The sequence below is a fragment of the Rhinolophus sinicus genome, chromosome 2 (assembly GCF_057876585.1).
Source record: "Rhinolophus sinicus isolate RSI-liver-muscle chromosome 2, RSI-T2T, whole genome shotgun sequence".
NCBI classification, from domain to species: domain Eukaryota; kingdom Metazoa; phylum Chordata; class Mammalia; order Chiroptera; family Rhinolophidae; genus Rhinolophus; species Rhinolophus sinicus.
The window spans coordinates 10,279,895-10,292,060 of record NC_142502.1 but is presented as its reverse complement, the minus strand read 5'-3'; the positions used below and the strand labels follow the sequence as shown (position 1 = coordinate 10,292,060).

At 38.0% G+C, this 12,166-nt stretch overlaps 1 protein-coding gene and 1 long non-coding RNA gene across 5 annotated transcripts in view; one reads left to right on the top strand and one right to left on the bottom strand.

Annotated features, from left to right (window-relative positions):
• The window catches only part of LOC148758739 (uncharacterized), a 366,645-nt gene extending 363,743 nt beyond the window's left edge, over positions 1-2,902 (top strand). Inside the window, exon 10 of the mRNA XM_088795362.1 lies at positions 448-2,902. Within this exon, the coding sequence (XP_088651488.1) occupies positions 448-510 (63 nt within the window). The 3' untranslated portion in view covers positions 511-2,902. The remainder of the gene's footprint in view (positions 1-447) is intronic.
• The window catches only part of LOC148758738 (uncharacterized), a 260,925-nt gene that overhangs the window by 52,911 nt on the left and 195,848 nt on the right, over positions 1-12,166 (bottom strand). The window lies entirely within an intron of this gene.

Genomic DNA, 12,166 nt, shown 5'->3' with positions numbered 1-12,166 from the left:
CTCTTCCCTTTCAGCACTTGGCATGTGCTTCGTTACATGTAGGCAAAGTGCAAAGGGTTGGGGCTACTCATCCTTGGCAGGAGGTCTGCCTCTATGACCCCTTGACCATCTCATCCCTCTCCTCTCAGCACACCCTTCATCCTTGCAGAAATGCAAGCAGGAGAAAGAAGAGACTTGGGAAAGGAGTTCTGCCCACCTAACCTGGGCCAACAGGATCCTTGCTGGCTCTTACATTTAGCCCAGGTCACCGATTACCACAATAGTGTTGGGACCAGAGTCCCTGCTAATGGTAACGTGTGCTTCTGCATTATATTAATCCTATTCATGTATTTTTACCTGGGAAGCATTCAGAGAGGGGTTGCTGTGATTCAGAACTTGGATGCTCACGAGTGTTCTAATCATACGATGTCTGTCTGTCTGTCTCTTTCTCTTTGCATGTGCACCCAGCAAGGGCAATGTCATCAGGAGGCCGTATACATCATCCTGGGGGCTTATGTAGGTATCTCCTAAAGGGTTTTAAGACAAATGACCAGACAAGAGTTTCTAAAAGATCATTTGGGCAGCAGAAATGAGACTGGATTGTGAGGAGTGGCAGCGTGGGGTAGCAACGCAAGAGGCAGAGGACTAAATAAAAGATGGTGAGGTCTCCAGTGAGGGAGAGGAAGACAGAGGAAGACACATTTCAGTCCATGGGGCTTAATAATGATTAGAGTGGAGAACCTGATTGGGAGACTGGATGATACAATTCACCAACTAGAGAAAAGTTGTTCAATATGGAGAAAAACAACATGTTATATTTTGAATATGGACAGTTTGGGATGCCTCTGGGAAATACATGTGCTGACCTCCAGATTTGATACATGGTTTTGGTCTTTGTGAGAGAGGTCAAAGCATATGGGCTGTCACTGAAGCTATGAATTTAAGTGAGCTCAACCATGGAGAGGGTTTGGAACACCAAAGCCACAGAGCTGAGAATGGAAATGTTGCAGACATACTTGCAAGGTGAGTAGAGAAATGGGAAGAGAGATGAGTCAAGGAGACTGAGATGCAATTTGCCAAGATATAAAATTCTTCTAGAATGTCCCTGTGGCTTTAGACTAAGGATCAGAAAACTATGGCTCATGGGCCAAATCCAGCCCATCAACTGTTTTTGTAAATAAACAAACAAACAAATAAATAAATAATATGATTTTTGGAACACAGCCACGTTCTGTCATTCACATACTGTTTATGGCTGCTTTCATGCTACAATGACAGAGTTGAGTAGCTGTACAGTTGTGATACAGATTGTGTGGCCTATACAGTCTAAAATATTTATAGCCATCTACAGAAAGCTTGCTGGCTTCTACTTTAGACGACAGAGGCATGACTTAGTCACTATTTTTATTAAATACCGTCTATAGAAAGAGTGAAGAGATCTTTAAGATCCCATCTGTCTCTGTTGATCTTTGCAACTATTAGGAGTACTCAACTCTGATGGTTATAAGTTCATTAGTTCCAGTGCAGACTGGAAACAAAAGCTGGGGGGAAAAAACACACAAACTATTTTATCAAGATGGATGCTGTCCTCACTAATCAATGTACCACACAAGGAGAAGTAAACAGAATCCAATCTTAGGTTTGGAGGCATTCATTCAATGTTCGGCAACTACACTTAGAGATGCTAAAACATGGAGGGTAGTGTCAGAAAACACTGAATATCTACAGAAATGTCAGAACAAGAGACTAAGAATATTCAAACCAGGCCTACATACAGAAATCCAGGAACTGAAAAAAGCTAGCTGTGAAATTAATACATGAGTACACAAAGGCACAGATTGCTTCTCTAAGCACCAGACAAGAAACTGATAAGAAGATTGAAAATGGTTGCTGTGCACAGCGGCCTGAACCAGATTAGCAGCTAAATGCTCCAGGAAACGCTCATGGTCACCTCGCCCAGGGCCGGGCTTCCCTGTGATGCATTTTGACCAGCAGGTACCAATGAAGATCATGGGTGCTGTTAGGAGAAACTGGCTATTTGCACATCACTGCTGAAGTAGCTAAAATTTCCTGTTTAAAATAGCAATACCTAAAAGTATTTGGAGAAACATTGGTAAATTTAAGAGAAACAAAATAATCTCTCTTCTGGGAAAGGCTCAAGAAAATTAAAGGGAACTCAGTTAGCTGGCTTTGAACTTCAGCCCCTCTTTTCCCACATCTGCTATAAATATCTACTCTTAGAAGCTGGTGTGTTTTAGTTGGAAAGAAAGAATACCAATGAATTCACTCTACTGAGAACGTTTATACAATCACATCTTTTATCACACCATAGAGGAATAAGTAGATGGTTTCTTACTATCTCTTCCTGACAAGGCTGGCTACAGAAATTTTTAAGACTTAGTGCAAAATGAAAATGTGAGGCCCCTTATTCGAAAGGCAGGGGGGAAAGTGTCATTTAAGGTACTAAAATATACAGCTTTTTCGTTCTTGCAGAATTTGTCTCTCAACTTGTCATGGTGGGTTTTTTTTTATTTGTTATTTAATGTTTTTGTAAGTAAAGAAAAATTTTAAATCATTCCTATGTACTGTTTATCGTTATATTGTGCATTACCAGTTTTAAATGTAAATAGAAGAGCATTTAAATAGTATGTGAAATCACTTAAATTACAAAAATCAAACATGCATATGCAATTTGTTCTCACCCGAATAGGGGGGATTCTGCGTAAAACTAAATCAACCATTTTTATCTCCCTTTTTGATACATGCATATTCTACAACATTCTACCCTCAGCTCACCTGACGAGTATGGAAGGGCTGAAAGGGAAGGAACTCTGGGTGCCCCATCTTTCTTTGTCCTTCTATGTCATCATCTGTGGTTGGCTAATACAGGGAATTAACATGCATAATAAAAAATATGATCAAGTTCCTTGGTGATTTGTGTTTCTTAGAGACTAGCATAACCTTCTTTTTGTGTTTGAAGCAAGCTCTAATTCACATGGAAAGAGTGGTCTCAAGACTGCCAGCATCTCCACTTACTCATGGACGTAACAGGCTGACTTACACTGCGTCTCATGCAGCTCCCACTCGTCATGGCTCCACTGGAGTTCTGTGCTCGCATGTCAAAGGCTGACGTGCACATTGCACTGCATGCTCCCTGCTCATGCACATGCTGCATGACCCCATCGGACTTCACTTACAAAACACAAGTTCAAAGATAAAATTACTAAGCATTGGAACAGCAAGAGCAGAGCATTAAGCTATGTGGGGCCCTGCTCAGCGTGGGCTCTGGGAAACTGTACAGGTCACATGTCACAAGAAACCAGCTGTGTTTCCGGGTACTCAATGAGACTGCTACTCATACCAGCCAGTGTCCTGTCATCTGTAGGAGCAACCAGCGACAGCTCAGAGCTGATTGTACTTTGACTTCAGATCTATTCTAAGCCCCTCGCCCAGTTTCCACCTACTCCACATCCTGCTGCAGCCACACAGGATATAGCCTCCCACAGGCTCACAGCTGGCTCTCCGCTCAGTCTTAGCAGCTCTTTCAGGGTCACCTAACAGACCTTCCTAAATATGATTTGTTTCTTGCTCAAGTGGCTCTGATGAGGGGGAGGCCGTGCATTATGAGCACCCAGCTCTGAAGAATCAACTAGGCTTTTCCTGTCCTTAGGCACTGGGTTCCTCCAAAGAGAGGCACAGCCCCACGCTTGCCCCTGCAAGCAAGCAGAGCGGGGCTACACTGGCACTTTGTGACTCCTGTCCATGCAGCTGGCCTTCATGCTATCAGGACATAGTGCTACTTTTGTAAACTCACACATGGTTAGCACTCAGATGACAAAAGCCTGTGACAGTAGCCCACGGTCCTGACACCCTGTCATGGGCTAATGAGAATGGGTAACCTTGTCCTTGAGTCTCCCCCAAGCACCCACGTTTGGTTCACTTTGTATTAGTCACATCACAGGCCTCAAATACCATCTGAACTCAGAACACCGCTCCTCTTGCACTCTAAGTGACTAGGATTTATCCACATTTTCACTTCCCTCTTATAGGGACCAGAATATGCCATCCCAATATGCCCCTTTGTCATAGGATTATTTTGATCCTGGTGGCAAACAAAATCAATAGGTGCAAAAACACCCCTTCTCAAAGCTTCCCCTATTTTCCTATCTGACTAAATGCAGAAACCTCTTAAAAATGGAGACTGCCATGAAACTCATCTCGTGGGGAAGCTTTACAGCCATGGAAAGTGAAAAAAAGAAAAGAAAAAGAAAGGAAGGAAAGTTGACATTAAGATGGCCCTGCACAAACAAACCTTGCTCCATTCCTGTCCCCCAGGTAGTTACCTTTCGACAGTTTGCCGCCCTTGGAAGTCTACAATGCTTTTCTTTGTCTTGTCAATTTTCTAAAGATTTATTGTTCCTAGATGCTATATAACCCACATTCTAACCACCGCCGTGAGTTAGTCATCATAAGGTTTCTCCCACGAGATGTGTACTACACACGTTAATTTTCGCTTGCTAATCCATCTTTTGTCAGTCTAACTTTACAGAGCTCCAGCGGAAAAACCTAGGACGGGAGAAGGGTGAAGAATCTTTGTCTTCCCCTGTACTATCTCCCAATCACTTAACCTAATGCGCAAGTGTGTGCCATTGCCAGGACGCAAAATAAGCTCCACTCTGAAACGTTCAATGAATTATCAAATTCCTGTCAAATGATATAAGCCTGTCTTCTTTGAGTCTCCTATCATAGGTCTTTACAATATCCGTCTGCCCTATGATCCATGTATTTTCCCACTAAAGATCTTCTCGTTGTGGGAGAAGAGATCTGAGGACGATGCTGGAAGCAGCTGCCTGGTGAAGTTGTTTTGAAGTCTCAAGTTTTAATCTTACAAATTCATGCAAATTTTGCATTCTGTCCATAAATAATCCAAGTGAGTTTTAATACAGATCTACTTTAATTAACCCCGTTATATTAGTTAACTTTCCTCTCAGACTTTTCAGGAAAGTTGGTCCTCAAGAAATATATTTATCTTGTGATTTTATATAACACTCCCACCCAATTTGTGATGTATACATGCACCTTATGCTTTCCATTTTTTATTTTTTTCAACAAGTATTAACTGAGCTCTGACTATATAGAGGCAACACACTGAGCACTGGGGATACTGGGGTAAGTAAATACAGACCCTGTTCCCAGACTCCCAAAGCTTATGTACATACCATCTAGCATCACCCAGGATGAGGGATGGAGGTAAAATTAGTGTTATTTCATAGGAGTCACAAAATACAATGTCATTGTATTTTCAGTAACTGACATTCATAAAAGGCAAGAACTCTGATCTTCTGAAACCACTTGTTCAGTGGTCCTTCCACTGAACTCTTAGAAAAAGAAAATAAAAAGTTCACATGGGTTGGTTGGGATGGTTAGGAAGTGGGATTGAAGGAAATAAGAAAAAAAAAAAAAACAAAGAAAGAAAGTTTAATGTCCATACTGCCTAAGGCAATATACAGATTCAACGCAATTCCTATTAAACTACCAAGGACATTTTTCACAGAAATAGAACATATAATCCTAAAATTTATATGGAACCATAAAAGACCCTGGATAGCCTCAGCAATCTTGAGAAATAAGAACAAAGTGGGAGGTCTAACGATACCCGACATCAAATTATACTACAAGGCTACAATAATCAAAACAGCATGGTACTGGCATAAGAACAGACACATAGATAAACGGAACAGAATAGAGAGCCTAGAAATAAATCCATGCCTCTATGGTCATTTAATCTATGACAATGGAAGCAAGAATTTAAAGTGGGGTAAAGACAGTCTATTCAATAAATGGTACTGGGAAACCTGGACACATGCAAAAAAAAAAAAAAAAAAAAAAAAAAAGTGAAGCTGGACCACCTCCATACACCATATACAAGAATAAATTCAAAATGGATTAAAGACTTAAATGTAAGACCTGAAACCATAAAACTTCTAGAAGAAAATATAGGAATAAAATTACAGACATTATCTGGAATAAGATTTTTACTGATATATCCCCTCGGCCAAGGGAAGAAACAGAAAAAATAAACATGTGGGATTATATCAAACTAAAAAGTGTTTTCACAGCAAAGGAAACCATTTAAAAAACAAAATGGGATCCTACTGAATGGGAGAAGATATTTGCCAATGATATATCCGATAAGGGGTTAATATCCAAAATTTATAAAAGACTCAACTCCCAAAATCAAACAACCCAATTGGAAAATGGGCAGAGGACATGAAGAGACATTTTTCTAAAGAAGACATACATATGACAGACAGACATATGAAAAATGCTCAACGTCACTAATCATCAGAGAGATGCAAATAAAAACGACAATGAGATACCACCTCACCCCAGTCAAAATGGCTATCATCAATAAATCAACAAACAACAAGTGCTGGCGAGGATGTGGAGAAAAGGGAACCCTTGTGCACTGTTGGTGGGATTGCAGATTGGTGCAGCCACTATGGAAAACAGTATGGAGGTATCTAAAAAAAATCTGAAAATGGAACTACCTTAAATGGGACTACCTGAAAATAGACCCAGCAATTCCACTCCTAGATAGGTATCTATCCAGAGACTTCCAAAACGCTAATCCAAAAAAACTATGCACCCCATGTTTATTGAAGCACTATACACAATAGCCAAGACATGGAAACAACCGAAATGCCCATCGGTAGATGGCTGGATTAAGAAACGGTGGTACATTTATACAATGGAGTATTATGCAGCTGTAAATAAGAATGAAATCTTACCATTTGCAACAATATGTATGGACCTAGAGAACATTACACTAAGTGAAATAAGTCAGACAGAGAAAGACAAATACCATATGATCTCACTTATATGTGGAATCTAAAGAAAAGAATAAATGAATGAACTAATCAGAAACAGTCTAACAGACATAGAGGAAAAACTGAGGGTTGCTAGATGGGGAGGCGGGGATAAGGAGGAAGCTGAGGGGATTAGAAAGCACAATCGGTAACCACAAGATTGCCACGGGGATATGAAAGTCAATATGGGGAATGTAATCAATAATGTAAAGATTTTGTAAGATATCCGATGGACCCTTGTCTTATTAGGGAGACCACATAAGGGATGATGTAGATGCCTGATCACTGCACTGTACACCTGAAACTGAAGCTGAACAATAATGAATATCAACTATAATTTTATATATGTATATATGTATATATATGTATATACGTATGTACGTATATATGTATGTATGTATATATATATGTGTGTATATATATATATATACACACATATATATATACATACATACATATATACTTACAAGAATACATATATACATACATACATATATATGTACTTACAAGAAGTAGAGTACAGCATTAGAAACAGAGACAGTGGAAATGTAATGGCTGTGTGCGATGTCAGAGGGGTAAGTGTCATAGTGTTTCGTACACCTGAAACTAATTAAAAAATGTTAAGAATAAATAAATAAAAATAAAATGAGACTAGGGAAAAACAAAAGTTTATTGCTGTAGCCAGAGTTTTCAATGTGGATTCAATAATACAAATAAAGAACCTCTCTGGTCAGCTGAACTGAGTTTAATCGCTCTGAAATAATTCAGCACTGACACAGGATGAGTCACATGACCTTGCTCCATTTCTGGATTTTTATGAGACTTTTCCACATCACTGCAAAGTCCTCTGAATCAATTTTACGTATTTGGTTTGGATCCCTTTCCTTAAGTAGATTAAGATCCAAATGTGCGTTTGTGTTTTTAACTATATTAATTGCTTGATCAACTCCCGTTTCTGAGAGGCTCAATGCAATGCATCATGCTTGCATCTCTGCTTCTCTGAAAGATGCTTCTCTGCTTTTTCCTTTACTCATTAACCCTGCATTTGCCATGTAAATTATACAAAGTTTGCACTTCTGGCACTAGTAAATCACATTTATATCTGAATCTCATTAAAAGCTTTAATGCCTGATTGAGTTTGTTTATGTTCTTCTTTTCTGATGGGACTTAGACCTAAAATCTGTCCCTGACTTGATGGTATGGCAAACAAGTTTTATCTTCATAAAGTTATTTCTAACTGATTCAAAACGGGAAAAGAGGAGGAAAAAGGGTGCTCCAAATATACAGACTTTTTTCACTTTTGGAACAAATGAATTCCTAAATTGATAAAGGTTTAATTAAGCATTTTGAAATAATCACCAATGACCCAGTGAGAAAATAATACATATAAAACCATATATTTGCAATTCCTGTACTGAGGATAACAATGTTGACACTTAAAAAAAAAAAAAACCAAAAAAAAACTATACATTTGTAAGGGCAAAAAAAAAAAAAAAAAAAAAAAAAAAAATCAAAGTTCTAAATGGATTTGAATATCAAAAGGTCCATGAAATCAATAAGAATTGACATTAGTCTTGCCAGGAATAAAATACTGTTCCCTAGTATTTATGTAGACCTTTTAAAGCAGATAACAAAGCATGGTATTAAGTGAAAATGAACAAATTCTTTCTGGAGAATTACAAGTAATGAGATTGTGTGAAAAAACTATCTTTCATTTTGGTACAATTTTTCTAGGTATGTTAAATATATTTTTTAATATTCTAAAATAGCACACAATTAAGAATTAATTGATTTACTAAAGCATTTTAAAATTTCATATTCTCTTACCAAAGAATACAAATTACTTTGGAGATCTCTCCTTACAGTAATAACTGTTCACTTGAGAAGAAAAACAAAGAACATTAAAAACATAATTGGCCTCAGATGATAATTTTAGATTTCTTGAAACTCCAGTTATGTACGGCTACATTTTATTAATGATTTATCATGTTCTCCCACTAATTTCTCAAATTCCTAATAAATGAACACACATCACATATTAAAAACTACCCATTGCGTTTCCTTTTGTCCCATCCAGCTTTTCCAGCCCACTACCCTCTAACTAAACTGGGCTAGCTGTTGGTCCCCACGTTGGTACACTTCTAACTTCATGGTTTGGTTTGTATATGTCATGCAGGGACTCTGTTCCCCCTCCCCGCATAAGAACTCAGGACATGGTGAGACCAAAAAGGAACACCAATGGAGCCATAGGTAGGGGAGTCATACCACTATATTCTCGCTGGCGGCCAGGTTGGAGACACAGGTAGCAAACATCCGCCAGTACCCCAACAAGGGGTCTTCCTGCACCCCAGTCTCACTGGCGGTGGGCCAGACACATGAAGTAGGAGCCACTGAATCCACAACCCGCTGTCAGCTTTTCTGCCTGCCAACCAATCAACCAACGCAGGCACAGTAGTTATATCAGTGGCTAATGGCTAACTGGTGACAGCTGATGGCCGACTAGCCACAGCTGATGGCCATCTACTACCTGAGCCAGGATCCCTCCAAGTGAGCCCAAGAGCCTGGAAACTGCTCTCTGGGACTCTGTCCCCACAGTGTATTTCCAGTTGCCTGAATAGATTTCCCAGGACGTATGCCCACCATCATTCATTCTATGCCTGTCGTTTATATCTCAACACCAATAGCAGCTTCTCTGTGAAGTTGTCCCTGAAAGTAATGTCTGTCATCTATGAAACACTCCATTTAGAATATTCTGAAATGTAGCATCAACAAAAAGAAAAAAATCATGGGCTTTGAAGTCAGACCTAGATTTAAACTGTAGCTGACCATTGGCTGTATATCTTGGGCAAACGACTTGACCTCTCAGACTCTATATTTTCTCATCTGTTAGAGAAGAACGGTAATGCCCCTATTTCTGTGCTGAGCATCAAATGAGATGACTTATGTAAGGCTCTTGGTCCAGTAGAAATGGCTCATGATTAATAGCTGTTATTATATTATTACTACTCTTCACATTTCACCCATGACAAATTGTTTTAGTTGGGAGAGGACAAGTCTATATCCCTAACTAGATGGTTATGGTAAGCAAATGTTTTACGTGTCTTTGTTTTTATCCAATCACAATGTATAATACAATGTTATGGTACTTGATAAATATTTCTTAATTGAAAGTTCATTTTTGTGAGTACCTTAAATAGCTACTTATAATAAAAAAAAGGAGAAAGAAAGAAAAGCAAAAATAAATCCAACCATTCTCCTTTCTTACCCGTGTGTGTGTGTGTGTGTGTGTGTGTGTGTGTGTGTGTGTAGCTGGTCACTTTTGGAAAGGAGAGTTAGCTAACTCTGTAGTCCCATAGCAAAAATATGAATATTTCTAAAGATTTGTCATTCTCACAATAAACAAAATATAATTAAATGTGCCAGTATTTTAGAGCATCATCAGTTAGATAATAACTCCAAACAAGTTTTCCTACTAATAAATTCTGAACAATTTAATCTAGTCAATGATATTTAGCTCAGTACCAAGTTTTCAAGCTTTTTTTAGCTTTGGAAAATTATAATTTCTGAGTAACTAAAACTTGAGAAATAAGAAGACATCTTGCTAGCATAATTTGTAAAGCATTCAGTGCTTAAAATTTAAGAAGAAAAAATTAGCCTTTGAGTGAAACTTAAAACACGTTTGTCAAAAGCTAGCAGCCAAAACACAGGAAAGCAATTTATCCAAAATTAGATTGCTTTGCAATCGTAAAGTTAATGGAATCAAGGTGGGGGCGGGGGGAGAAGGTGGTGACATAATTTGGCATCCTTAAAACCCTCACCTTCAATGGGAGATAATCTAGGTTAACTGTGTGAACATTCACTCATGTCTTAAAATGCTCCAAACAATTGGGAGCTGCTAGGAAAAAGACTCCAAGAAAAAGAAGAGCACAGAGTGATTTTTGCATCTGTGTTTTAGAAGGATAATTGAGAAGCCCGTTGAAATCCTTTCCCCAGTGAATCTGCTTTTAACTTACAAGTAACTTGACTGAAAATCCAAGTCTAAAAGAGAAAACGAGTTAATACTGATACGAATACAAATCCAATTTGTAGAATAACTTGAGAAAAACTGAGGTTTTTTTCTGTTAGTTAGTTAGTTAGTTTGTTTGTTTGTTTGCTTGTTTGTTTGTTTTGAGTCATTGAAATATACCTCCGGATATAGGTTGGAGCTTTTGGAGTGACAGATGAAAATGGTAAAGAACTGAAACTATGGGTGAGGCTATCCAGTTGTCTCATAGAAACTGCATCATTTACTTATAATTTTATTCATCATTTCATTTACATTGTATTCTTTATATTCAAATGTTTAAATGTGTCTAAAGAAGTATGACCATTACAACAACAACAAAACTGAATCATGAATTCTGCTTTCTTTAAATAGAAATGGATGATAACCACATATATTGTAATATGTCCCCTTGGATTGTACTTAGTACTTAATATATTTTTAAGTTACATAATTCTGTTTAGAGTGAGTTGTTCTCACTTTGGAACCCTAAGAAACCAGAAAAGTGGAAATTAAATGCACTGGTATCCAAAGAGATAGCATTTATATATTTTGAAAAGAATAATATTATTTGTTAGAGATCTTGTTCAGTCATTTATAAATAGTCACCTTTGTAAAGCAAGAAATAACCTTGTTTAAAAAAACCACTGACATTGTTGTTCGATTGTCACCTGCTGGTAATTGAAAATGTGTTTCTGTCAGTTCTACCTAAGATGGAATGTAATTCCTTCTAAGATCTTGATCTTAAATTGGTAGCAAGAAAGCCAAAGAGGAAAAGCAAGAAGTCTTTACTTGTTCTTTGCACGAGTAATTTTGTTCTGCCCTTTTTGATAATGTGAGTTATTATTCTTACTGACTCTTGGAAGGCAGCAATAGGCTTCTATTTTTTTTTTCTTTTTTCTTTTTTTTTTTCTTTTTTTTACCACTCTAAGCTCTGTTTTACTCAATTGACATGGAAGTGGGTCTCTGCCTGGCTTTGGAACACATATTTGTAATGTTTATTTTAAAATAAAATCCAGATTGCTTTGTTAAAACAAGCATCTACACACAGTAAATAGCTAACTCCTTGCCACAATCCCCTCAGCTTCATTTTTTTCTGGGAGACCACAAACTTGGTCTAGAACCTGTGTGACCTTATAGCCTAAAGTTTAACAATGATTACAGGAAATTAGTCTTAGTTTCAAAATCAGGGATCCAGAAGATCTTAGACTATTACCAACCTGGAGTGGATAACTGCCCGAATCTGATGTTTCACAATGATCACACTCTGTGACGC